Source organism: Bufo bufo, chromosome 10, assembly GCF_905171765.1.
Source record: "Bufo bufo chromosome 10, aBufBuf1.1, whole genome shotgun sequence".
NCBI classification, from domain to species: Eukaryota; Metazoa; Chordata; class Amphibia; order Anura; family Bufonidae; genus Bufo; species Bufo bufo.
Genome location: NC_053398.1, coordinates 128,548,306 through 128,572,148, shown reverse-complemented (window position 1 = coordinate 128,572,148; position 23,843 = coordinate 128,548,306). Strand labels below are relative to the sequence as shown.

The 23,843-nt window shown below is 45.3% G+C and overlaps 1 protein-coding gene across 3 annotated transcripts in view; it reads right to left on the bottom strand.

The window, feature by feature from the left end:
* The window catches only part of ACSF3 (acyl-CoA synthetase family member 3), a 55,836-nt gene that overhangs the window by 16,905 nt on the left and 15,088 nt on the right, over positions 1-23,843 (bottom strand). For all 3 annotated transcript variants that reach the window (XM_040410036.1, XM_040410037.1, XM_040410038.1), the window contains exons 4-7: positions 20,172-20,326; positions 19,770-19,915; positions 10,510-10,622; positions 9,525-9,651 (exon numbers count right to left, since the gene is read on the bottom strand). In XM_040410036.1, the coding sequence (XP_040265970.1) occupies positions 9,525-9,651; positions 10,510-10,622; positions 19,770-19,915; positions 20,172-20,326 (541 nt within the window). The remainder of the gene's footprint in view (positions 1-9,524; positions 9,652-10,509; positions 10,623-19,769; positions 19,916-20,171; positions 20,327-23,843) is intronic.

Genomic DNA, 23,843 nt, shown 5'->3' with positions numbered 1-23,843 from the left:
ATGATGACTGTGACTGGATTTCTCATTCTGCAATTCTCGTGGATGTAAACAGAAACTATCCCAAGTTAAAAATCCTATAAAAGCACCAAAAAGTGCAGCAACTATAAAAAAAAAAAAATGGTAAGAATTATTGCTATCAATGATGACAACCGTAATGATGCAGCATTTTCTGGAATTATGAATTATTTACCCTACACCCAGGTGTACTTTACTGATGCATTGTATAAGAACATATCTGGTTTCCGTGTTTTTGTTTTCCTTTTTTAATTCACCGATTGGTGATAGACAATTTTTTTTTCTCTCTTTAATTCGGGAATACACTAAGGGGGTTCTCGCCCTCTGTGTCTTCACAGTGGGGACTGTGTCTATCTCGAGTGTGTGGTATCCCCCCACGATTCACCCCCCTCCCCTCTCACACACATAAGGAGCCGCATCAATAGTCCTCCATCTGCTCGCATACATCACACTCTTCATCTCAGTTTATTAGCCGGAATAAATCATAAATATTTCATTGTACATCAGCGAGGCCCGGCGGGGGGAGACAAGCCATCCATCTCACACCCGCTCCCGGAGACCTGCCACCCGCCAATAACCCTTTCACTCTATTAAACAAGATTGATACAGTGCTGGAATCTGCTCGTAGGGGGACACGGGGGGCCAGAGCTCTGGGGACCCCGGCCGACCAACTCTGTACAGGAATTCACATAGGAGAGAAGTGAGCAGCGGCTGTTTAAAGTGTGTGAAAAGGCAGAGCGCAGGTGAAGAGAGCAAGAATAACGCACTCAATAGAATACCGTAGAAGGGAAAGAGATCCAGTAAGGCCTTACTATGAACTTAAAGGGATAATCCAAGAAAGACTACTTATCGGCTACAATATTCACAGGATAGGTTATACAATGTGTCTGATCGCTAGCGGTCCAGCTGCAGAGGGAACGGTCGGGCGGTCGAGCATGAGCACTGTCATTCCGTTCAAGCCGAGTAAAGTGCTCCATTATCTCTGGCAGTCCTAAAGAGTTTGAATGGGGCAGCAGCACCCATACTCAACTGCTGCTCCATTCAAACGGTGAACCGAGACCCCCTTTCTTCTGATCAATGAGGGTCCCCCTCTGATCAGACAGGTATCACCTATACTGTGAATACCTGTCATTCTGGGAGTGCCGGAATATGACAACATTTGAAACAAAGGTGTATGAGTAAATTAAAATATTATGTAAATAAAGTTTTAAAAAAATGTCAATATACATTTGGTATTCATTCCTCACAGATTTCCAGATCTCTGCTTGCAGTCATCCAGTAGAAACCTTCAAACTTCCAGCGGGTATAAATCTGTCCTGGTCATGTGATGGACACACAAGTAAAAGCTGTATTGTAATGAGTCGGGCACCTGTGTGTCTATGAAATGACCAGGACAGATTTGTACCCGCTGGAAGTATGCAATGAAGGGTCCTACTGGATGGCAGCGAGCAGAGATCTTGAGAGCTGTGAGGACTTGATACGTAAAGCATATAGGGATATTGGATAGCATTTCATTAAGCAAGGAATTGCCATTATTTGCTGAAACTATTAATCTAAACTAGTAAGAGTACTTTCACACTAGCGGCAGGACGGATCCGACAGGCTGTTCACCCTGTTGGATCCGTCCTGCCGCTATTTTGCCGTGCCGCCGGACTACCGCTCCGCCCCCCATTGACTACAATGGGGACGGGGGCGGAGCTCCGGCGCAGCACGGCAGCGCACGTCGAGAGGCCGCCGGACTAAAAGTCCTGCATGTCCGACTTTTTAGTCCGGCGGCCTCTCACCGTGCACTGCCGTGCTGCGCCGGAGCGGCGGCACGGCGAAATAGCAGCAGGACAGATCCGACAGGGTGAACAGCCTGTCTGATCCGTCCTGCCACTAGTGTGAAAGTATCCTAAACTGTCTCTTTCAGTTCATTTTACAAAAATAAAAAATTTAAAATAGCGAAAAATGTGAATTTTTCCTATACAGCTCAATGTACAGATCACTTTGTTGTAATCTAGATAATATGCTGCAGTATAATAAATGAAATGAAGAAATGTTACACGGACCTAAAAGATGAACTTTACACCTCATTAATGTCCCCAGCAGACAGTAATTACAGTTCATATGATGCATTAAGACCCTCTGGAGTCAATTCTTCTCGCACTGCAGCTCGACTGGCTGCATCACGAAACAAAATGACATGCATCTACAGCAGGGGTGCACAACCTTTTTTGGTCTGGGGGCCGCATTGTCACGTCGCTCTATTTCAAGGGGCCGCAAAAACAAAAAATGTTGATCGCCGCTCATCTGCCTATTACACAAGCCAGTGCAAAGTGACTGGGGAGGAGTGATCGCCGCCTTCATTTAGATTACACAGGGAGATGTGCTGCGGATAATCGGACATCTTTCATCCTGATAAAATGAGCAATTCCTTGTTTATCGACTGATCAGCTGCACGATTATACCGGCCAGATATAAGATATGAGCGCTCCTATGAACACTAGATCCCAGTCATTGTCCCAAATATCGTGCTGCAGCATAGCCCCTGAAACCGAAGAGTTATACTTACCTGCTCCCCACCGCTCCCGCTGTTTACACCTGGCAGTGCATGGACATGGTCATACACCACTCCAGACAATGACTGGCTTAGGCGGTGATGTGGCCACAAGCAGCGTGTCACTGCTGAAGCCAGTCATTGACTGGAGCCGTGCAAGTGACCATGGCCATGCACTGCCAGGTGTAAACAGAGCAGGATCCAGAAGATGGAGGCAGCGGGGGCAGCGCAGAGGACCAGAGGGGAGTGGAGCAGGTAAGTATGAATCTTCTATTTCAGAGGCCATGCTGCAGGAACTTGTTAAAAATATATTTTACCAGAAAAGTGCCGACATTTCCTTCCATCCTGCCTCAGCGTTTTCCTTCACTGCAGTTATAGGCGCCCTGCAGTAACCAGTAAGCACATTACCTTGCTGGTGGGGAAGGCGCCTATTGGTTAACGCTTGAATGACCAGTCCCGAAAAGGCCTTAATGACCAGATACTTTTTTGTGATTTAGCGCGCGTGGTGGTTCAAATGGTTGTAACTATCTTATTTGTTGGACTACCAAAATAATTTTTGCAACAATTTTTATTTAGGGGAAACTGTACAAAACGTTTTTAAAAAGTATATTTTTTTCAAACTATAGCTCCTTATTCTTTAAATATGCAAACTGACACCAAAATAAATTATTATAATTAGTTCCCTATTTTGTGTAGGCCGTTTTGTTATATAATATGAAAAGTTTCACGTGAATGGGGCAGTAATGGTGACGGCTTTGATTGGTGTGGGTGTTTTTTATTTTATGTATTTTTTTTTTAACTTAATTTTTTATATATTTCTACTACATAATATGTCCCCCAAGAGGTCATAAAAAGACCTTGGGGGACACTGTTACCTTTGTAAATTTTGCACTTTTTCCTTTTATTGTAATTTTTTTATAATTTTATAATTATTTTATTTTTATTTTCTATTATTTTATTAACCACTTCACATCCGCCCATAGGATATAAACGTCCTATGGGTGGATATTTCTCTCCGAATGGACATTCTGGAATGTCCATTCAGAGATGGCAGCTGTGGTATTTTTTCCGGCCAAAATCCCAGAACAATACCGCACTTGCCGGATCCGGCATTAATTTCCATAGAGATGTATTAATGCCGGATCCGGTACCAAGTGTTCCGGAAATTGCCGCGTCGCTGGATCCGGTTTTCCGGTCTGCGCATGCGCCGGGATATAGGAGGAGCAGGTTTCTCTTTTGATCTTTGAATTTTTGTTTAATACCGGATCCGTTATTGCGGATGATACCGAATGAGACGGATCCGTAAAAAAAAGCTTACTGTTTGTACACGGCTTGCCGTATGCAGCAGGCAGTTCCGTTGCCGGAATAAAAAAACGCTAGTGTGAAAGTACCCTAAGCCAACCAATACTTGGTATAGAGTTAGACAAAAGTCTCTAGCCATGCACCACATTTATCATTCAGCCACGGCAGTGAATCTGGCGCAGGCTTAGACAGCCGGTCTAAGTTTACGCCTTCTATAGGACTAGTAAATCTGGGCCAGAGTGTTTTGGAAAAAGTGTTTTTCATGCAGGTTTTTTTTTTTTTTTAGTTTTTTTTAGCCAAAGCCAGAAGTGGATTAAAATGGGATGGAAAATATAAGGGAAGGACTCAGGACTCGTTTCTTTTGGTGATTCCTGTGTTCAGGGTCTTCATTTGTAAGCCAGTGTGAAATGCAGCTATAAAGGAGGCAGCACATCTGTGCGTTACTCTGAAAGCCCATTGATTTCAGTGGGAACTGTGTAATGCTTCAAGGGGAGTGAACACTTGCTGCTGGGTCCCTTGATACGCTGTAGTTGATTGCTGGGGGACAACCTGTGATTATCTTCTAGTTGAACAACCCGACTTACAAAAGGTGATTGTCCTCAGCAATTCAATCACTGCAACTTGCTAAAATAGAGTGGCCCACATTTACTGATGTATTTGCACCAAAAATCCATCTACAAAAAAAGTGGTGCATCTAGGGTTGCTACGTCTTTTTCTGTCTTGCTTGAACAGGGGCAGGGCTTAATGGAAAGTAGGCAGGGCTTCAAAAGTAAGGGGCAGGGCTTAATGGAAAGTAGGCGGGGCTTCAAAAGGAAGGGGCATGGCTTAATGGAAAGTAGGCGGGGCTTCAAAAGGAAGGGGCAGGCTAAAAAAATGACTTTTTTGAACCACAATTAAAAAAATCTGTCTCAAACTAAGCCAACCAAGAGTTGGTACAGAGTCAGAGAAAAGTGTCTATCCCTGCACCAGATTTATCATCCTCCTGCCTGAGCTCCTGGGAGTGCAGGTCTAGACCGCCCGCCTGAGCTCCTGGGAGTGCAGGTCTAGACCGCCCGCCTGAGCTCCTGGGAGTGCAGGTCTAGACCGCCCGCCTGAGCTCCTGTAAGTGCAGGTCTAGACCGCCCGCCTGAGCTCCTGGGAGTGCAGGTCTAGACCGCCCGCCTGAGCTCCTGGGAGTGCAGGTCTAGACCGCCCACCTGAGCTCCTGGGAGTGCAGGTCTAGACCGCCCACCTGAGCTCCTGGGAGTGCAGGTCTAGACCGCCCGCCTGAGCTCCTGGGAGTGCAGGTCTAGACCGCCCGCCTGAGCTCCTGGGAGTGCAGGTCTAGACCGCCCGCCTGAGCTCCTGTGAGTGCAGGTCTAGACCGCCCGCCTGAGCTCCTGGGAGTGCAGGTCTAGACCGCCCGCCTGAGCTCCTGGGAGTGCAGGTCTAGACCGCCCGCCTGAGCTCCTGGGAGTGCAGGTCTAGACCGCCCACCTGAGCTCCTGGGAGTGCAGGTCTAGACCGCCCGCCTGAGCTCCTGGGAGTGCAGGTCTAGACCGCCCGCCTGAGCTCCTGGGAGTGCAGGTCTAGACCGCCCGCCTGAGCTCCTGGGAGTGCAGGTCTAGACCGCCCGCCTGAGCTCCTGGGAGTGCAGGTCTAGACCGCCCGCCTGAGCTCCTGGGAGTGCAGGTCTAGACCGCCCGCCTGAGCTCCTGGGAGTGCAGGTCTAGACCGCCCACCTGAGCTCCTGGGAGTGCAGGTCTAGACCGCCCGCCTGAGCTCCTGGGAGTGCAGGTCTAGACCGCCCGCCTGAGCTCCTGGGAGTGCAGGTCTAGACCGCCCGCCTGAGCTCCTGGGAGTGCAGGTCTAGACCGCCCACCTGAGCTTACGCCACCATTACGATTAGTAAATCTGGGCCAATGTGTTTTCAAGGGAATCTGTCTCCACGATCTTGGAGTATTGTCTCTAGTAATACATAACTAGTACTAAATTTTTCATTTTCATACCCAAGGTTGGGAATATACAATTTGGACTGCTGTGTTGCATTAACACAATGGAGAAGTCTCCTGTGCATGCGCACACCAGTCCTGACAACTCATTTCAGAGCAGCTTTGAGAGCTGACTGTAGGAAAAAAATAGTGATCTGGACTCCTTATCTTCAAGACTACTCATGTAGTGATGTATATAACAGTGTAAGATTGTGGTGACATCACCAGTGTCAAGATCTCTGCTAGTCAGGGCCGATCCTAGGGTCAAAGGCGCCTGGGTGCAGAAATATTTCTGGCGCCCCCACATGGGCGTGGTTATCTTACTAACTCCTCCCCTTTACAATGTAGTGGTAATAGAGTCTCAAGGGTCTATAAAAGCAGCTACACTATTTTTACAAAGCATTGAAACTCTATTAACACTACTATCAACATAAGGTCATCTAGAGAAACCGTAGGTTTTTATTTATTTTTTCTTTCTCTTTAGGTGTTAAAACATAACTTTAATTAGATTGCTCTAACACCTAAATGGGAAAAATAAGAATTTTAAAAACCTGCTTTTTCTAGTCTAGATGACCTTATGTTAATAGTTAATAGTAGTGTTAATAGAGTCTCAAAGGTCTGTAAAAATAGTGTAGCTGCTTTTATAGACCATTGAGACTCTATTACCACTACCATAAACATAAGGTCATCTAGAGAAACAGCAGGTTTTTAAAATAATTTGGGGGATCTGTGGATGACACATTGTTATGGGGGACCTGTGGATGACACATTGTTATGGGAGATCTGTGGATGACACATTGTTATGGGGGACCTGTGGATAACACACACTGTTATGGGGGACATTATACAGGGGTAATATAACTGAGGGGTATCAGGTAAATTATACAGGGGGTAATATAACTAAGGGGTATCAGGGTACACTATACAGGGGTAATATAAGTTATATTACCCCTGTATAATAATGTCCCCTGATACCCCTTAGTTATATTACCCCTGTATAATAATGTACACTGATACCCCTTAGTTATATTACCCCGCCCTGTATATTTTAACCTGATACCCCTCAGTTATATTATATAACTGAGGGGTATCAGGGTACATTATACAGAGGTAATATAACTAAGGGGTTATCTATCAGGGTACATTATACTGGGGTAATATAAGTGAGGAGGGCTATATCAGGGACATAATACAGGGGTGAGGGGTAAGATAAGTTATATTACCCCTGTATAATGTCTGATAGTAGCCTAGCCCTCCTCAGTTATATTACCCCTCATGTACCCTGATACCCCTAGTTATATTACCCCCTGTATAATTTACCCTGATACCCCTCAGATTATATATTATATAACTGATGGGTATCAGGGTAATACAGGGGACAACAGAGGATTCGTAGCACTGTGGGACAGGGGGGGGTACATACTTCTTTTTTTATATGCCCTCACCTCACCAGCTAGCAGGCGGCCAGGCGCGCAGGGTACTCAGATGTAGCGTAACGTGACGTGACGTGACGTGACCTCAGCCTGCGCCGCACAGCACGCACTCCCTCTCTGCCTCCGGCGGGTCCAAAACTCCGCCCCCCTATTTGAATACTAGCCACCGCCCACCGGCAGCCCACAGCCAGGTATTGTAAATGAACTGACCGTGCGGCGGGCGGCGTCAGCCAGCAAAACAGCGGGGGAATCAGCTGGGGGCCGGCACAGCTGAGTGAGCGGGCATTATAAAATAAATTTAAAAAAAAGTCAAAAAAAAAAAAGTCCCGGCGGCTCGCTCGGCGCCTTTCGGGTGACAGCGCTGGGGTGCGGGGCACCCACTGCACCCCGTGTAGGATCGGCCCTGCTGCTAGTTGTCAGTGAACAGGAACCTTCTTGGTTACATCCATAACCCAAAAGCTCATTGTGATCACATCCAGATGAGACAGGTGCAGGACTCTTCACAAGATTGATTTGCATGAAAAAGGTAGAACCTCATTGCTGATTGGCTGCATCAAGTATCAATCACTAGAGGTCAACCTTAAAGGGGTTGTTTCACTTCAGCAAATGGCATTTATAATGTAGAGAAAGTTAATACTACAAGACACTCACTGATGTATTGCGATTTGTACATATTGCTTCATTTGCTGGCTAGATTAATTTTTTCATCACATTATACACTGCAGGTTTCCATGGTTACGACCACCTTGTAATCCAGCAGCAGTGGTCGTGCATGCACACTATAGGAAAAAGCATCGGCCTATGCTCACTCCCGCAGTCGCAGCCACCAGAGAGGCAAGCCTGGTCACCACTGCTGGAATCCAAGGTGGTCGTAACCATAGAAACAAGCAGTGTATAATGTGATGGAAAAATGAATCAAGCCAGCAAAGGCAGCAATATGGACAATCACAATACATTAGTAAGTGGCTTGTATTAACTTTCTCTACATGATATGCAGTGGTCGGGTTTGGGGTGGCCCCAACGCTATGCTGGATCCCCCAGACACCGTCGAGGTGTCACCACGTGTTGCTGCTCTCCGGAAGGGATGGTAAGGCGTGGTGCACCCCAATGGGAAATAAGTCCAGAGAGTCAGGGTCTTCAGTAAACCAGGGTGCTTCTTTATTGGGGGAATTCAGATACAAAACAATACAGGCGAGGCAATGGGCTGACTTCTCCAGTCTCCTCCCTGGCAGAAGAAGGGTTTGATGGTGAAGAAAGGCCTGAGCTAGCTGTCCCTCTTTCTCTTCAGAAGGCTGGTAACCTTGTCCAAGGCTGGTGATCCAGGGTCTGTGGCAGGGTATCCCCGTCTCAGCCTCTTCTTCTGGTCACTCAGTAGTCTGGCAGAGTCTCCTCCCTGGCAGAAGAAGGGTTTGATGCTGAGGAAAGGCCTGAGCTAGCTGTCCCTCTCTCTCTCAGAAGGCTGGCATCCTGGTCAAGGGCCCACGGTCTGTAGCTCAGTAGTCCAGGTGGCTCCTTGGTCACAGGGCTGGTGACCCATGGTCTGTGGCTCAGTGTCCCCATCTCAGAGTCTTCTCCTGGTCTCTCATGCAGGCTGGCATGAGTCTCCCCTCCCTAACTGCAGCACACTAGGGGCTCTGACTGCTCTCCTTATATACAGTTTTTGCTAGACTAGAACCTTCTAGTGGGAGGAGTGGAGTGGAGAAACTCAGCACAAACAGATACAATGTTTCAGCTCCCGTCCGATATAGACTTACATTAGAGCCTCAATGAAACTCAATGACACAGCAGATTTTCCAGACAAAAACAAGTTTCCAGACATAACAACAGAGCTAAAACCAGACATTTAAAAGGCCAGGCTGTCTTCTTTTTGGTGGTAAACAAGTCTGGGTTTTTTCCCCTCCAAAAACATGGCCTTCTTTACACCCTATGGCAGCTATGGAAAATTACCAGCTTCTCAATCAAAGCCCTAACAGTCTCTCAGTATTCATTAACCCTTTCCACAGAGCCATGTAAATTCAGTGATAATGAACAGAATATATATCACAACACATAAAATGCAGGTACACAGTATTAAACAGTATAAGTTAACCCTTTCAAGAGAAATAAAGTAAGAAGTTTTAACTTTGCATAGGGGATATAGGCAAATGTCCACAAACGTCCAAATGTCAAAGTACTCCCTGCTCTAGGGCACTACAGATACATGCCACTTGCTGAAGTGAGACAACCCCTTTCACTTATATATATACCGCCAATCATTTCTCCTACCTGTTCTGAACCAGCCATCTGGAGTGAAAGCCTCTCTGGTCTCTTGAGGTTTGTTCCAGTACTCGTTGAACACAGCCGGACCCCGTACCTGCAGTTCTCCTTCTCTGTCCTCAAAACCCGGGAAGACCTTAAAAAAGCAACACCTGAAATTAACCAATGCCGGATAAGACAACTACGCCGCCCCACCCCTAAAGAAAAAATACTCCTTCTGTGCAGCTGGTGTTGACCTTGCATGATTTCTACAGTTTTGGTAACGCTCCCACATCTTTAGGAAAACATCTGCTGTGCGCGGCATCTGCCAGTTGGGAGTCTTGGCACAGGCTGGCGCCAGTTGGCAGAAGGAGAAGGGTGAGGGTGGAAGGAGGGGGTTTGAATAGAAAAGGCGAGAAAACAATAATGCAAAACTTGCATCCTGTATGTCTGCTTGGTTGTGTTGGCGTGATAAACCCAGTCAATGCCAGTGCAAAAAAAAAAAAAAAAAAAAAAAAAAAATGTAAAAAAAAAATTAACTGGAGGTTTCTGTTTGTTTCTTATTGTCTACATCTAAGAGTCTATGCAAAATGAATGATCACAAATTTTTTTTTTTGTGCATATTGGTTTTTGCAAACTATAAATACGATCGACAATTTGATTTTGATCTTGTAATAAATTTCTGCAGGGAGGGGGTAAAATAAATCAACAAGTTGCGGTGGTGTCATTTCATTTTAAGCCATCTGTTGAAAGAATAAATAAAATCAGGACGCGATATCATTCCCTGCTGATTTTTACACGCCTTGTGAAGTTACAGGAAATGTGGAATGAAGGAAAAATAACTGACGGAGAAAAAATAATTACAGAATATTCATCTCTCCTGAGAAACTGTTTGGTATTAACCTCAGCTGAGCTCTTTGTTTCATAACCTGCTATTTCATCCACAAGTTTGCAGAAAGTGATCAGGTGATTACAGGAGGAGAGATCGGACAGACCACAGACGATGCGCCGTTACCTCTGTGCCAGCGGCACCTCCTTCAGCGTGGACAGTATAGGAGCTTTCTTCTTTCTGAGGGATCTCAGTGGCTATACGGACATCTACGCCTGGAAAAGGGTTACCCACTGAACCTGGCAAAAAGATTAAAAGCTGAATTTTAACACCTATCGTCTAGATTTGGAACCTTGGGTGTAAAACCGGCCATAGACATCAGGTGACCATTGATCGAAACAGCTCTCCCATACACACGCATGCTCGGCTGACACACCTCTCTAGTGGGCGGCTTATCTCCTGAGAACAAAAAGGATCGGGCATGTTGAAATCCAAAATGCCTGACCCTTCTGTCTCCCGACATCTGCCATCAGGGGAGAGTCAGAAGGCCTCCACACACATTAGATGGACAGTTGCTCACCGACATACATCTAATGTGTATGGCCTGCTTAATGAATTAAATATTAAAAGGGTTATCCAGTACTATAAAAATGTCCCCCATGTGCCGGGCCCCTCACAGTGAATCTACTTACCTGGCTCCCAGCACCGCCACAGCTGCTTCTCCCCGTGTGAAAACATCTGGTGTCAGGGGGGGAGCAGCCAAAGGCAGGCGGGGACTGGGATGAGTCTCCCTAGCGTCACCCGCAATGCTACAGAGGCTCATCCCCGTGAGCGCCTGCCATTGGCTGCTCCTCCTCCCCCGACACCAGATGTTTTCATCCACGCATGGGGATAAGCAGTAGCGGTGATCAGGAGCGGCGCAGGGAGCGAGGAGCCAAGTACGTATATTCAGTGTGAGGGGCCCGGCATATGGGGGACATTTATATAGTATTGGATAACCCCTTTAACGACCTATCCTCAGGTCTGATCGGTGGGAGTCAGACTCCTGGCACCACCACCGATCAGCTGTTTGAAGGGACTGCAGCGCTTGGACAAATGCTACAGCCTCTTTATAGTAAACCATGCACAGCGCCGTACATTGTATAGTGGCTGGGCTCAGTACTGCAGATCAACCCTATTCAGTTAAATGATGAACGAGGACCTTCAAATTCAGATCAACAGGGGTGCGGGGGTTCAAACTTCAAACGTCCGGAGGACTTATAGATTTTACTATTGAGACCTATGAGTTTAGCCGTCCATGTCAGGCCTCTTTCACACTACAGTATGTCGATTTCAGTGTTTTGCGTTCCGTTTTCACGGATCCGTTGTTCCGTTTTTTTGTTTCCGCTGTGTTTCCGTATGGCATATACAGTATACAGTAATTACATAGAGAAAATTGGGCTGGGCATAACATTTTCAATAGAGGGTTCCGCAAAAAACGGAACGGATACGGAAGACATACGGATGCATTTCCGTATGCATTCCGTTTTTTTTGCGGACCCATTGACTTTAATGGAGCCACGGAACGTGATTTGCGGCCAAATATAGGACATGTTCTATCTTTCAACGGAACGGAAAAACGGAAATACGGAAATGGAATGCATACGGAGCACATTCCGTTTTTTTTGCGGACCCATTGAAATGAATGGTTCCGTATACGGAACGCAAAAAACGGCCCGCAAAACGGAAACAAAAAACGGTAGTGTGAAAGAGGCCTCATCCGTATGTTGCTAATGTGAATCCAAGTGCAATTGAAAATGCAGTGGTCACACCTCAGTATGGATATCATAAGCTAAGGCAAGAGTGACTGCTGTGGTGGTGCATAAAATCTAATCAGGCTGGGACCTGCCGCACCTTTCATCCACATGCTTCATACGGATCTATCACCTAACTGTTTGGCCAGATAAAGCGCAGATTACATTAGCAGCAAATCTTCTGTTTCTGACAGATCCACGAGGACGGCTAGGTCAAACTATGACTCCCAGCATGCTCCATTCATTTCTATGGAGTTCTGAGAAGCAACATCTTGGGAGTCATAGTTTTACCACAGCTGGAGCGCCGGAGGTTAGCCATCACAGCTATACAGTGTACAGTGTCGTTTTCGGCACTGGCATACTGCAGCTCAGCTCTCATTCACTGTACTGGGAGCTAAGCTGCAGTACCCCTGCGTGGGCACAGCACGGTGTACAGAGCCGTCCGCCTCCTGCTCCACACACTGGATAGTTTCCAGCATGGCAGCTGATCAGAGTGGGTTGCGGATGATGGACCCCCAAGGATTTGATATTGATCACCTATCCTAAGAATAGGTCATTAATATCCATAGCCCGGACAAGCCATTTAAGTCACTTCACAAACATAATACTCTTAAAGTATAAGTACAATTAGTGTCTTATTTTAAGGTTTCTTTCTCTCCTTCTTAGCCTTGCCAAGTAAGGCCCCATTCACATAAAAAAGTATACCAAACGGCGCACAGTTTTTCACTGTATACAGTTGTTTTGAATAGTCTAGTATGCTATTCCATACCTTTTTTATTTGTAAATTACACTTTTTGTACAACCAGATACAAGTTATGATCTTCTTATTTTTACAATGTAAACAAATAGAAGAAACATTCAAGTACTTTGACAACTTTATATCCCGCCTGCCATACCTCCCTCCCACCATTCCTCCACCACTGGGGGGCTCATTTGGATCCAGTTAAATGCTATCAGTTTCCTGGCTACGTATAGTAGCCTCCCTATTGCTATCCTACCTGCCTCGGCCGCTCAAATCTCAGCCATATATCCTAAAATACATATTTAAGGTTCTCGAGGAGCCCGGACTGAGAAGACTCTCTGGATTAGTTCTAAAACCCCTCATCCAAAACACATCCAGTCTTGGACATTGCCATATCATGTGCAGTAAGTCCGCCGGTTCCATCTGACATCTCGGACATTTGGCATCTGCTCTGCGTTTTGTAAACCCTGTGTATAATGAACAGCTGTGATAATTTCCCATTTTCACTTAACGACGTTTTCGGTACTGCCCATTGCTCTTTTGATATCTCCCCTACATCTCTCTCCCATGCTCTCATTCTGGATAGTGGGGGGGAATCCAGAAATTTATCTAAAAGCATTTGATAAATTGTAGATATTATTCTTTTTTTCATCCCCTCCCGAGACCATTAGGTGTAGAGTGGCGGCCCTAGAGATCACATCCCTACTGGTTTTAATCATGGAGTTGTATGCATGTCTTATCTGCAGATGTTGGTAGACTCTTCCTCTTGGTACGCAGTAGACCTCCTGTAGGTTAGTGAATGTATTCCATACCTTTTATTTGGTACACCGACCCGATAGAGGCTAAAGGGACAACTCTTTTGGCCTCCGTCAAGTGAATGGAACCAGTGGATATGTTTAGCATGTTTGACTGGGACTCATAAGGCTAAGTGTATGGCCGTACGGGGCAGGATTTCCACTGAGGATTTTGCAGCAGGATTTCACTATCTGCAATGCAAATCGCGGAAATCCACAGCATAAATTGACGTGCCGCAGATTCAAAATCAGCACCACAGGTCAATTTATTCTGCAGAATTTTTTTTTGCAGCGTTCAGATGAGATTTCCTAAAATGTAATCCACATAGCTGGTCCAAATCTGGCGTCTTTACGCCCTGTGTGTGCTTTACTAACATTAACAGGCATCGAGCCGTCCACATTTTACATTGACATAAGTTGACAAAGAAGGGAACATGGTTATATGAACATGTTATAATGCATGTGGACAGAAAAAAAAAAAAAATAGAATCTGGAAGCACGTCGTTCATATACTCTAAGTAAACACAGCCCTTGATGCACGCAGCCCCCCAGCCCCAATACGGAGGCTGCTTGTGAGAGCGGAGCTGTGTAATTGAGGATGCTGCATGCGCCGGGCTCAGGGGGGTCCACATGCTGCTGTGTACGGAGGGGCCCTGGGAGGATTGAGACAGGCCGGTGATAAGACACACTGCGATCCGCCTGTCACAATGCGCCAGGTCCCCGCTGGAGCAGCCATTAGCCAACTGTGATCTAAACCTCCAATTAAAGCACTGATTAGACCCGGCGAGGCGTGAGCTACCCATGAATAATTCATAGCTATGTGCGTGAAAAAGGAGAGAGAAGAAACTCAAATGCAGCAGAATTAACCCTTTCTGCATCTCACTTAAAGGAAGCAGCTGAAAGAGCTATTGTATCCTTTTTTTTTTTTTGAGTATCCCCAACATGGTGACTGGTGATGTACAAAGATATGCCCCCCACAACCATCATGTGACAGGCTGGCATCATGAAAGGGTCCATGCAAGAATTTTTGTGCAAGCGCCAGTATGTGCAAAAATTTGCTACTTTTTCTCCCCCCTTTAAGGGGGTTTTCTGAGATTTTTTTTTAACTGATGATCTACCCTCTAGATGGGTCATGAGTATCTTACTGGTGGGGGTCCGACACCCGGGACCCCCCACTGATCAGCTGCTTGAAAAGGCAGCGGCACTCAAGTGGGCGCCGCGGCCTTCTCTCTGCTTTTCCTAGGCCAGTGACAACACATTCATTGATCACGTGGCCCCGGAGCAGCACAGCCCCATTCAAGTGCAATACCAAGCACAGCCGCTATAGAATGTCAGTCGCTGTGCTTGGTGAGCTGCGAGACGGCAGTGAGGCTCAAAGGAGCGCTGCTACCTTCTCAAAACAGCTGATCGTCGGGGGTCCCGGTGTCAGAGCCCCACCAATCAGATACTGATGACCTATCATGAGGATAGGTTATCAGAATAAAATTTCTGGAAAACCCTTTTAAATTACAAATTACACTGTAAATTACTCCTGACATCTACACCAGCTCTTACCCACCATAGATTTCAGATTCTGGCATATGGACCTTCTGAGCTGTGCCAAACCTATTAAGGGTAACATAGTAACATAGTGCATAAGGCCGAAAAAAGACATTTGTCCATCCAGTTCGGCCTGTTATCTTGCAAGTTGATCCAGAGGAAGGTGAAAAACCCTGTGAGGTAGAAGCCAATTTTCCCCACTTTAGGGGAATAAAAAATTCCTTCCCGACTCCAATCAGGCAATCAGAATAACTCCCTGGATCAACGACCCCTCTCTAGTATCTATAGCCTGTAATATTATTACACTCCAGAAATACATCCAGGCCCCTCTTGAATTCCTTTATTGTACTCACCATCACCACCTCCTCAGGCAGAGAGTTCCATAGTCTCACTGCTCTTACCGTAAAGAATCCTCCTCTGTTTGTGTACAAACCTTCTTTCCTCCAGACGCAGAGGATGTCCCCTCGTCACAGTCCTGGGGATAAATAGATGATGGGAGAGATCTCTGTACTGACCCCTGATATATTTATACATAGTAATTAGATCTCCCCTCAGTCGTCTTTTTTCTAAAGTGAATAACCCTAATTTTGATAATCTTTCAGGGTACTGTAGTTGCCCCATTCCAGGTATTACTTTAGTTGCCCTCCTCCGGACCCTCTCCATCTCTGCTATGTCTGCCTTGTTCACAGGAGCCCAGAACTGTACACAGTACTCCATGTGTGGTCTGACTAGCGATTTGTAAAGTGGTAGGACTATGTTCTTATCACGGGCATCTGTGCCCCTTCTGATGCAACCCATTATCTTATTGGCCTTGGCAGCAGCTGCCTGACACTGGTTTTTGCTGGTTAGTTTGCCGTTCATTAAAATTCCTAGATCCTTCTCCATGTCAGTGTTACCGAGTGTTTTACCATTTAGTATGTACGGGTGACTTGCATTATTCCTTCCCATGTGCATAACTTTACATTTGTCAGTGGTAAACCTCATCTGCCACTTATCTGCCCAAGCCTCCAATCTATCCAGATCCCTCTGTAGCGGTATACTCCCCTCTGTAGTATATATACAGTATACTGTCCTCTGTAGTATATATATATATATATATATATATATGCAGTATACTGTCCTCTTCAGTGTTAATTACTTTACACAGTTTAGTGTCATCTGCGAAAATTTATATTTTACTATGCAAGCCTTCTACAAGATCATTAATAAATATATTGGAGAATAGGGCCCAATACTGACCTTTAAGGTACCCCACTAGTGACAGTGACCCAATCTGAGTATGTACCATTAATAACCACCCTCTGTTTTCTATCACTGACCCAGTTACTTACCCACATACAGACGTTTTTTCCCAGTCCGAGCATTCTCATTTTATATACTAACCTTTTATGCGGTACAGTGTCAAATGCTTTGGAGAAGTCCAGATATACGACATCCATTGATTCGCCGCTGTCAAGTCTAGGACTTACCTCCTCATAGAAACTGATTAAATTAGTTTGGCATGACTGATCCCTCATGAAGCCATGCTAATATGGCGTTATTTGCTTATTTCCGTTGAGATGCTCTAAGATAGCATCTCTCAGAAAACCTTCAAACAGTTTACCCACAACAGATGTTAAACTTACCGGCCTATAGTTTCCAGGCTCTGTTTTTGGACCCTTTTTGAATATTGCCACCACATTTGCTATGTGCCAATCCTGTGGGACATTCCCTGTCAGTATAGAGTCCTTAAATATCAGAAATAAGGGTCTGGCTATGACATTACTTAATTCTCTTAGGATACGGGGTGTATGCCATCTGGTCCCGACGATTTGTCTATTTTAATCTTTTTAAGTGGCTGTTGTACTTCTTCCTGGGTCAGACAGGACACTTTTAATGGGGAATTTATTTTTACATTCTGCATTTCATCTGACAGTTTATTTTTCTCAGTAAATACATTGGAGAAAAAAATATTTAACAGCTTTGCTTTCTCCTCGTCGCTCTCTGCGACTTCCCCCTCATTACTCTTTAAAGGGCCGACACCTTCAGATTTATACTTTTTAACATTTATATAATTGAAGAACATTTTAGGGTTAGTTTTACTCTCTTTGGCAATTAATCTCTCGGTCTCTAGTTTGGCCGCTTTTATTTGTTTTTTACATGTTCGGTACTTTCACACTTGCGACAGAGTGATCCGGCAATCTGCATGCAAACGGACAGCATTTGTAGACGGATCTGGATGCGTCTCACAAATGCATTGCAAGAACGGATCCATCTGTCCGTTTGTCATACGGACAAACTGATCCGTTTCTATTTTTTTTACATTTTTAAAAGGTCTGCGCATGCGAAGACCGGAAGGACGAATCCAGCATTGTGGTATTTTTAATGCCGGATCCGGCACTAATACATTTCTATGGAAAAGAAAAAATGACCGATCCGGCATTCAGGCTCCGTTTTTTTTATGGTCGGAGATAAAACCGTAGCATGCTGCAGTATTATCTCCGTCCTGAACAGTCAAAAAGACTGAACTGAAGACATCCTGATGCATCCTGAACGGATTGCTCTCCATTCAGAATGCATGGGGATAAAACTGATCAGTTCTTTTCCGGTATTGAGCCCCTAGGATGGAACTCTATGCCGGAAAAGAAAAACACTAGTGTGAAAGTACCCTTAGGCCAGGCTACACGGCGAAGTGTGTTGCACGACATTTCACGTAATGTATTTCAATGGTGTCGCAATGTGACGCGACAGTCGCAGTGTGTCGCATTGCAAAACCATTTAAATACATGAAATGTCACTGTGTAGCCGTATCCTTTTTTTGTCACGAGACACATGTTGCTGTGTAGCCCCAGCCTTAGAGGCATGCATATCTTAACAATTTTGGTGCACCTCACAAAACTGCAAATCAGAAATGTCAGTCTTGATCGATTCCCCCCTTAAATCTATGGCCGTGGATTTGTCCAAGATCTGCCTAGAATTTAATATCCATGAGGCCCTTTAAACTTGCACCATCAAGGGGAACAAGGATTAGAAAGATGGATTTTCCTTCTCTGATTCTTTCTTTTTTTTTTTCTAGAAACAAGCATCACTAGGTGAGTATGACAGTTATCAGCTGCAATCTGTGGAGGAATCTGACAGTAAGGGCTCATTCAGACGGCCGTATGCTGTCCGCAAAAATACTGAATGCTATCCGTTTTTTTGCGGATCCGCAAAAAAAATGAAACATGTCCTATACTTGTCCGTGAAAATCAGGACATGGCCCCATTGAAGTCTATGGGTCTGCAAAAATACTGAATGCTATCCGTTTTTTTGCAGATCCGTTTTTTTGCGGATCCGCAAAAAAACGGATAGCATTCAGTATTTTTGCGGACAGCATACGGTCGTCTGAATGAGCCCTAAGTGTTACATTCCCCTGCAGTGCCCCCACAGGGGAAATGAAGAAGTACACAGTCCCCATTCAAATCAATGGGATATCTGTATAACATATGACAGATCTTTCAAAGTAAGAGGTGCTCATTTAATCCACTCTACTCTCTGTCCAAAAGATAAGAATCCTGAACCGAGGAGCCCTCTCTATTAACTCAGAACTCCCTATCAGTCTGGTTTACCTACAGTCAACTTTATTTACTGAAATGTTGAAAAGGGATTCTGTCACCAGGATTAACGTAACATCAGGTAAGGTAACATAAGATAAGGTAAGATAAGATAAGGTAACATCAATTAGGAGTCCCTTGGCGACTAACTTGTTTGAAATTTCCGGTTTCCTCCCACACTCCAGACTGATAGGGACCTTAGATTGTGAGCCCCATTGGGGACAGTGTGATGCTAATGTCTGTAAAATGCTGCGGAATATAGCAGCGCTATATAAGTGCAAATAATAAATAAATAAATGTAATAAAAGTTTATAGTTTTAAAAAAAATAAGAAAAAGCTAGTGACCATTTCGGTTTGAGCAGGTCGTCTTTAACTTTTAAATCTTCACCTTTAGAGTGATTTGGAGCTCTGTATCAGAAAACTGGTGCTGGTGCTGGTATAATGATATATTGAGAAATTAGTCAGCAAAGAATTCTGGACCTACTGTAAAAATAATAGGAGAATAAAACTTTAAGACACCTGAACGATTATTTGGAAAGATCTGGAACTTAAATACTTAAATTCCTTAAATACAGTTGTACTGATGATAAGGGAGGTAAACTACAGTAAATGTTAAAGGGGTATTCCCATCTGGATAGTTACGACACATCCTCTGGGACCGGCTCCTATCTCAAGAACAGGGCTCCCTCTTGCGCCGCCATGAATGGAGAGGAGGCTGCACACATGCGGCTCTCTTCATTTACTGCTACAGGATATACTTGGCATCCTCTCCATTCATGGTGGTGCAAGATGAGGCCAGGTAGGAGGGGATCCCAGAGGTGGACATTTATGGCGTATTCTGTGACTATGCCCAAAATGTCCAGAAGGAACAACCCCATTTAATAAAGACTGGTTCTGAACGAAGCAGGTGATGAACCACGTTTCAGTAAAGAGGAAACCAGGAGGATGCGATTAAATACATATTACAGCCTTCCATATGACAAGATATGATGTTCTAGTTGGTTACCTGGCACACGCGGTCCATTGAGTGGGTTTGTAAGTGCCATGCCAATTTCAGTCATGCCGTATCTCTCCAGAAGAGTGTGACCAGTGATATCTCTCCATCGCTCTAAAGTCGGAACAGGGAGAGCCGACGACCCAGACACCATCAACCTGAAGGTAACATCCAAACACAGAAGAACGTTAACACATTCAGAAACAATTCTAAAAGGGGAGTCTGAACAGGTAGGGACCCCGCACCTCTTAGATTCCCATGACAAGAATGGGGTTCAGCCCCTACTCTCTCCTTCTCACACCCTGTCTTCAGCTTGTAAACAGAGGTTCCCATAAACCATCAGCAGATATTTACGCCATATATGTCTACGGTTGGATTCACTTAAATTTCATTTGTCATAGCCTGTACCATTACCTGATCTTCTGCTGGCACATTGCCTTCACAAAGTCCTTAATGCCTGGCTTAGCCAGGTGACTCTCATAGTAATCAATCAGTTTGCTGTAGATGGTGGGTACGGCCATAAAGACGTTGATAGAGCGCGAGTCCGTGCTTAGAAAGTGCTCCCAGACCTAAAGAAAAGACGACAACTTACTCACTGTGGGAAGAGTAACAGCTTACAGGTACAGGTACACTACAAAACTCGGAACACCAGATGAAAGCGGGCTGTAGTCTTTATCTAATACTCCAACAATGGTATCCTGTACAGGATAAGGAAATTTATATATATATTTTTTTTTTACAAAAAATTGTTTAAAAGCCATGGTAATTAAGGGCTAAGGAGGTTGTCTTAAAGACAGTTCTGTATCTATAGCATTACATACATCTGTTATGTTGCAGTACTGAGTGGAGACATCGCAAACATTTAAGGTATTTTGCAAAGGATCACTATTTTTCACTAAAAACTTTTCCACACTTTTCCTTGATGTTGGTGTTCAGGTGGTTAATACATTTGTATATACAAATCAGAATTGAAAGATGGCATGTCCACCTCCTTTTATCCAGGCCGGATATAGAGTGGCATCAATGATGACGCATAAACATTTACCCTGACTGACCTTCCTCCCAAAACATATCTATTTCCTATGCAATTGAGTGGGTTAAAATGTCTAGGCACAATGAGGCAGAATCCTAAAGATGGCTACTTGTATGGTTATGGATATATGTCTGCCCCCGTGTTGAACTAAGGACAGATCACTTCACTAAACCCGGATGCGCCAAATCGTGCAATTAATGCCGGAATCCCCCTAAACTGTGGGAGGCTGAGCATAGCGCTTTAGTCATTTCTATGGGACTGCTAGAAGTAGCCGAAGTAGCTCCATTCATTATCATAGCACATGCTATGGGCCCCTGTTCTAGTGATCAGTAGGGGTCCCAGCAGAGGGACACCCACCTGGTTAACAGTTATGCCCTATGCTCTGGATAGGGGGATACCCCTTTAATGTGCCATTATAGGTTGTCCGCTATCTTCCGATCTGCTTTGGCTCTAATATGGTAAAACTATGGGGGCATCATATTTATGTGTGGGCGTCAGTACTGTGTGCAGAGCATTGTTACCAAGAAGGTGAGGGGGCTAATAGGACATTCTTAAGAGCTCATGCACGCGAACATGTTCCGGCCGTATATACGGGCCCTGGACGTTTTCACTTGAATGGGTCCGCAATCCGGAAGGTGCGGTGAGGAACGGAGGCACGAAACCCCACAAAAGCACTGTGGAGCCTCAGCATCGCACATGTTCTATTTTTTTGCGGTGTGCACAGATCCCGGACCCATTCAAGTTGAATGCGTCTGCATCCTTCTGCGGAAACCGCACACATGTGGCCCATGCATTGGGGACCGCAAATTGTGGTCCTCAATGTACGGAACGGCCATGTGCATGAGCCCTTATACTGTGCAAACCCTTTAAACGCTGGAGAATAGGAGCACGTTCAGTTTTTGTAGTTTTACTTCATCCGCTATGGAGGCACAGCAGGTACAAAAAGTCTCTGCCGCCATGAGCACAAATTACTGTACTACTAATGCGCACAAGGACTAAACATCTAACGGAACCAGGACAATAGACTGAAGATAATGCAGAGGAGATACCTGCAGTAATGACAGGACTGCGCTGGCTTTACCTGTACGGTATACGGCTGCTGTATATGTACAAGCTGACTAAATATATTTAGTGCATTTATACACTCCCTGGTGCTCCCATGGCTGCTAACAGAGGCTGACAGGCCGCCCCATTCCTGCCCTGTGCCATGAGCAGAAGTCTTCACAGGGACTGATTAAAGGTGAATCTCTCCCCGCCGCAGCACACGGACGCCCTCAGTGTTCTTGTACATAACTCCAGGCTTTCTATTCCCCAGGGCGGTTTATAGTCTCCGCTTCCCTCCTGACCCTCCATCACCTCCTCCTCCTCCTTGTTCTTCACACCGCTGCTCCAGAACAATTCTCTTTAAAGCACTGCAAGTATTAACGTGCTTTACTGCAGCTGAGAGAGACATCAAAACCGACGAGAAATCTTCTAATTCAGCGCAGCTGGACGAGAAGACGGATGCTGGAAAATGTGCGCTGAGTGTTTAGACCGCGCGGCCGGGTCCACACATAATGGTCATCTCTCAGACCGAGGGCAGCCAGAGACTTTTAAGTGACAGAATAAGTAAAATATGCCCTGCCGTTCAAGGCTGTACTCTCAAGGGCCATTTTTGCTGCTTTTAAAAAAAAAAATTGCTGTGATTTAAGTAATACTGTCAAAGTGGTACATGTGAATAAGCCCTTACTAAGTAAAGATATACAGTTAAAGGGGTTGTCTGCTTTTTATTATTGATGACCTATCCTCAGCATAGGATCATTTCTCCTAGCACCAACGCAATTGTGATTGAGTAGTGCGGACCCCAACTTTGTTTCCCTATCCACAGGATAGGTCATCAATAGCAGGCTGGTGGGGGTCCGACTCTTGGCATCCCCGCTGATCAGTTATTCGAAGAGAAGGCCGCGCTCATATGAGCGCTGCCTTCTCTGCTGGGTTTACCTGCTCGCTGCAGCAATTGCAGTGGTGAACAAGTGTAATTACAAGTATGGCGCCCTCATTCACTTCAGAGGGACGGCCCTGTCTGTTCAAGTGAATAGGACGGATCCATCCCATGGAAGTGAATGGAGACCCCATACTTGTAATGACACCTGTTCACCACTGCAATGACTGTGGCAAGCAGGAAAACAGAGCAGAGAAGGCGGCGCTTGGAACGAACACGGCCTTCTCTTCAAACAGCTGATCGGCGGGGGTGCCGGGAGTTGGACCCCCGCCACAATCGGATATTGATGACCTATCATCAATAGTAAAAAGCAGCCAACCCCTTTAATGAACATTTGAGTTTAATACTTTTAAGCGATGGTTATGGGCCCCACCGATCGGCGGTCATGTGTGGCTGTTACACATGCACGTTGTCACGCCATTCAAAGTCTATGAGACTGACGGATATAGCAGAGCGAAGCGCTTAGCCATCTTCATTAGCCCTATAGACTAAATGGAGCGGCAATGCTCATGGGACACACTAAACCTCCACCTCTTGTGACAGATGAGGCCTCCATGATTACTGATCCCTTATCCTGTGAATACATGTAAATCTGAAAATATTCCTTTAAAGCGATTATCCAGTGTGGTGACATCACCCTACAGTGATCCCATCAGTAGTCATTGTGCATTCTCTCCAGTGGAAATATGGAGAGGGGTCATAGTCTGCAACCACATTGCTTGCAACTTCTGTAGCCTACGCTGCAGAAAAATACCATGAAGAAGGAGTCACTCGGTCTCTCAAAACAGGGCACCTCATAGTTGGCCGCGACCACAAAAAATGTTAAAGTCCTTACAAGTGCTGTCTCTACTTTGTGATTAGTCTATAACTATGCTCTGCAAAGTCTATGGGGTTGTTTACACTGCGTTTCTTTCCGGCAGAATTTTAAAGCAGACACCGCACCAAAATTTTGTTAGCGGCCGTGTCGTTTCTGCCTCCTAATCTTTTCTCTAATCTGAAGATTGTGGAGCTTGTCCCTTCTCGGCGCGGCTTTAAACTGCTGAAAAGAATGGGAAGCAGAAAACAACCAGCT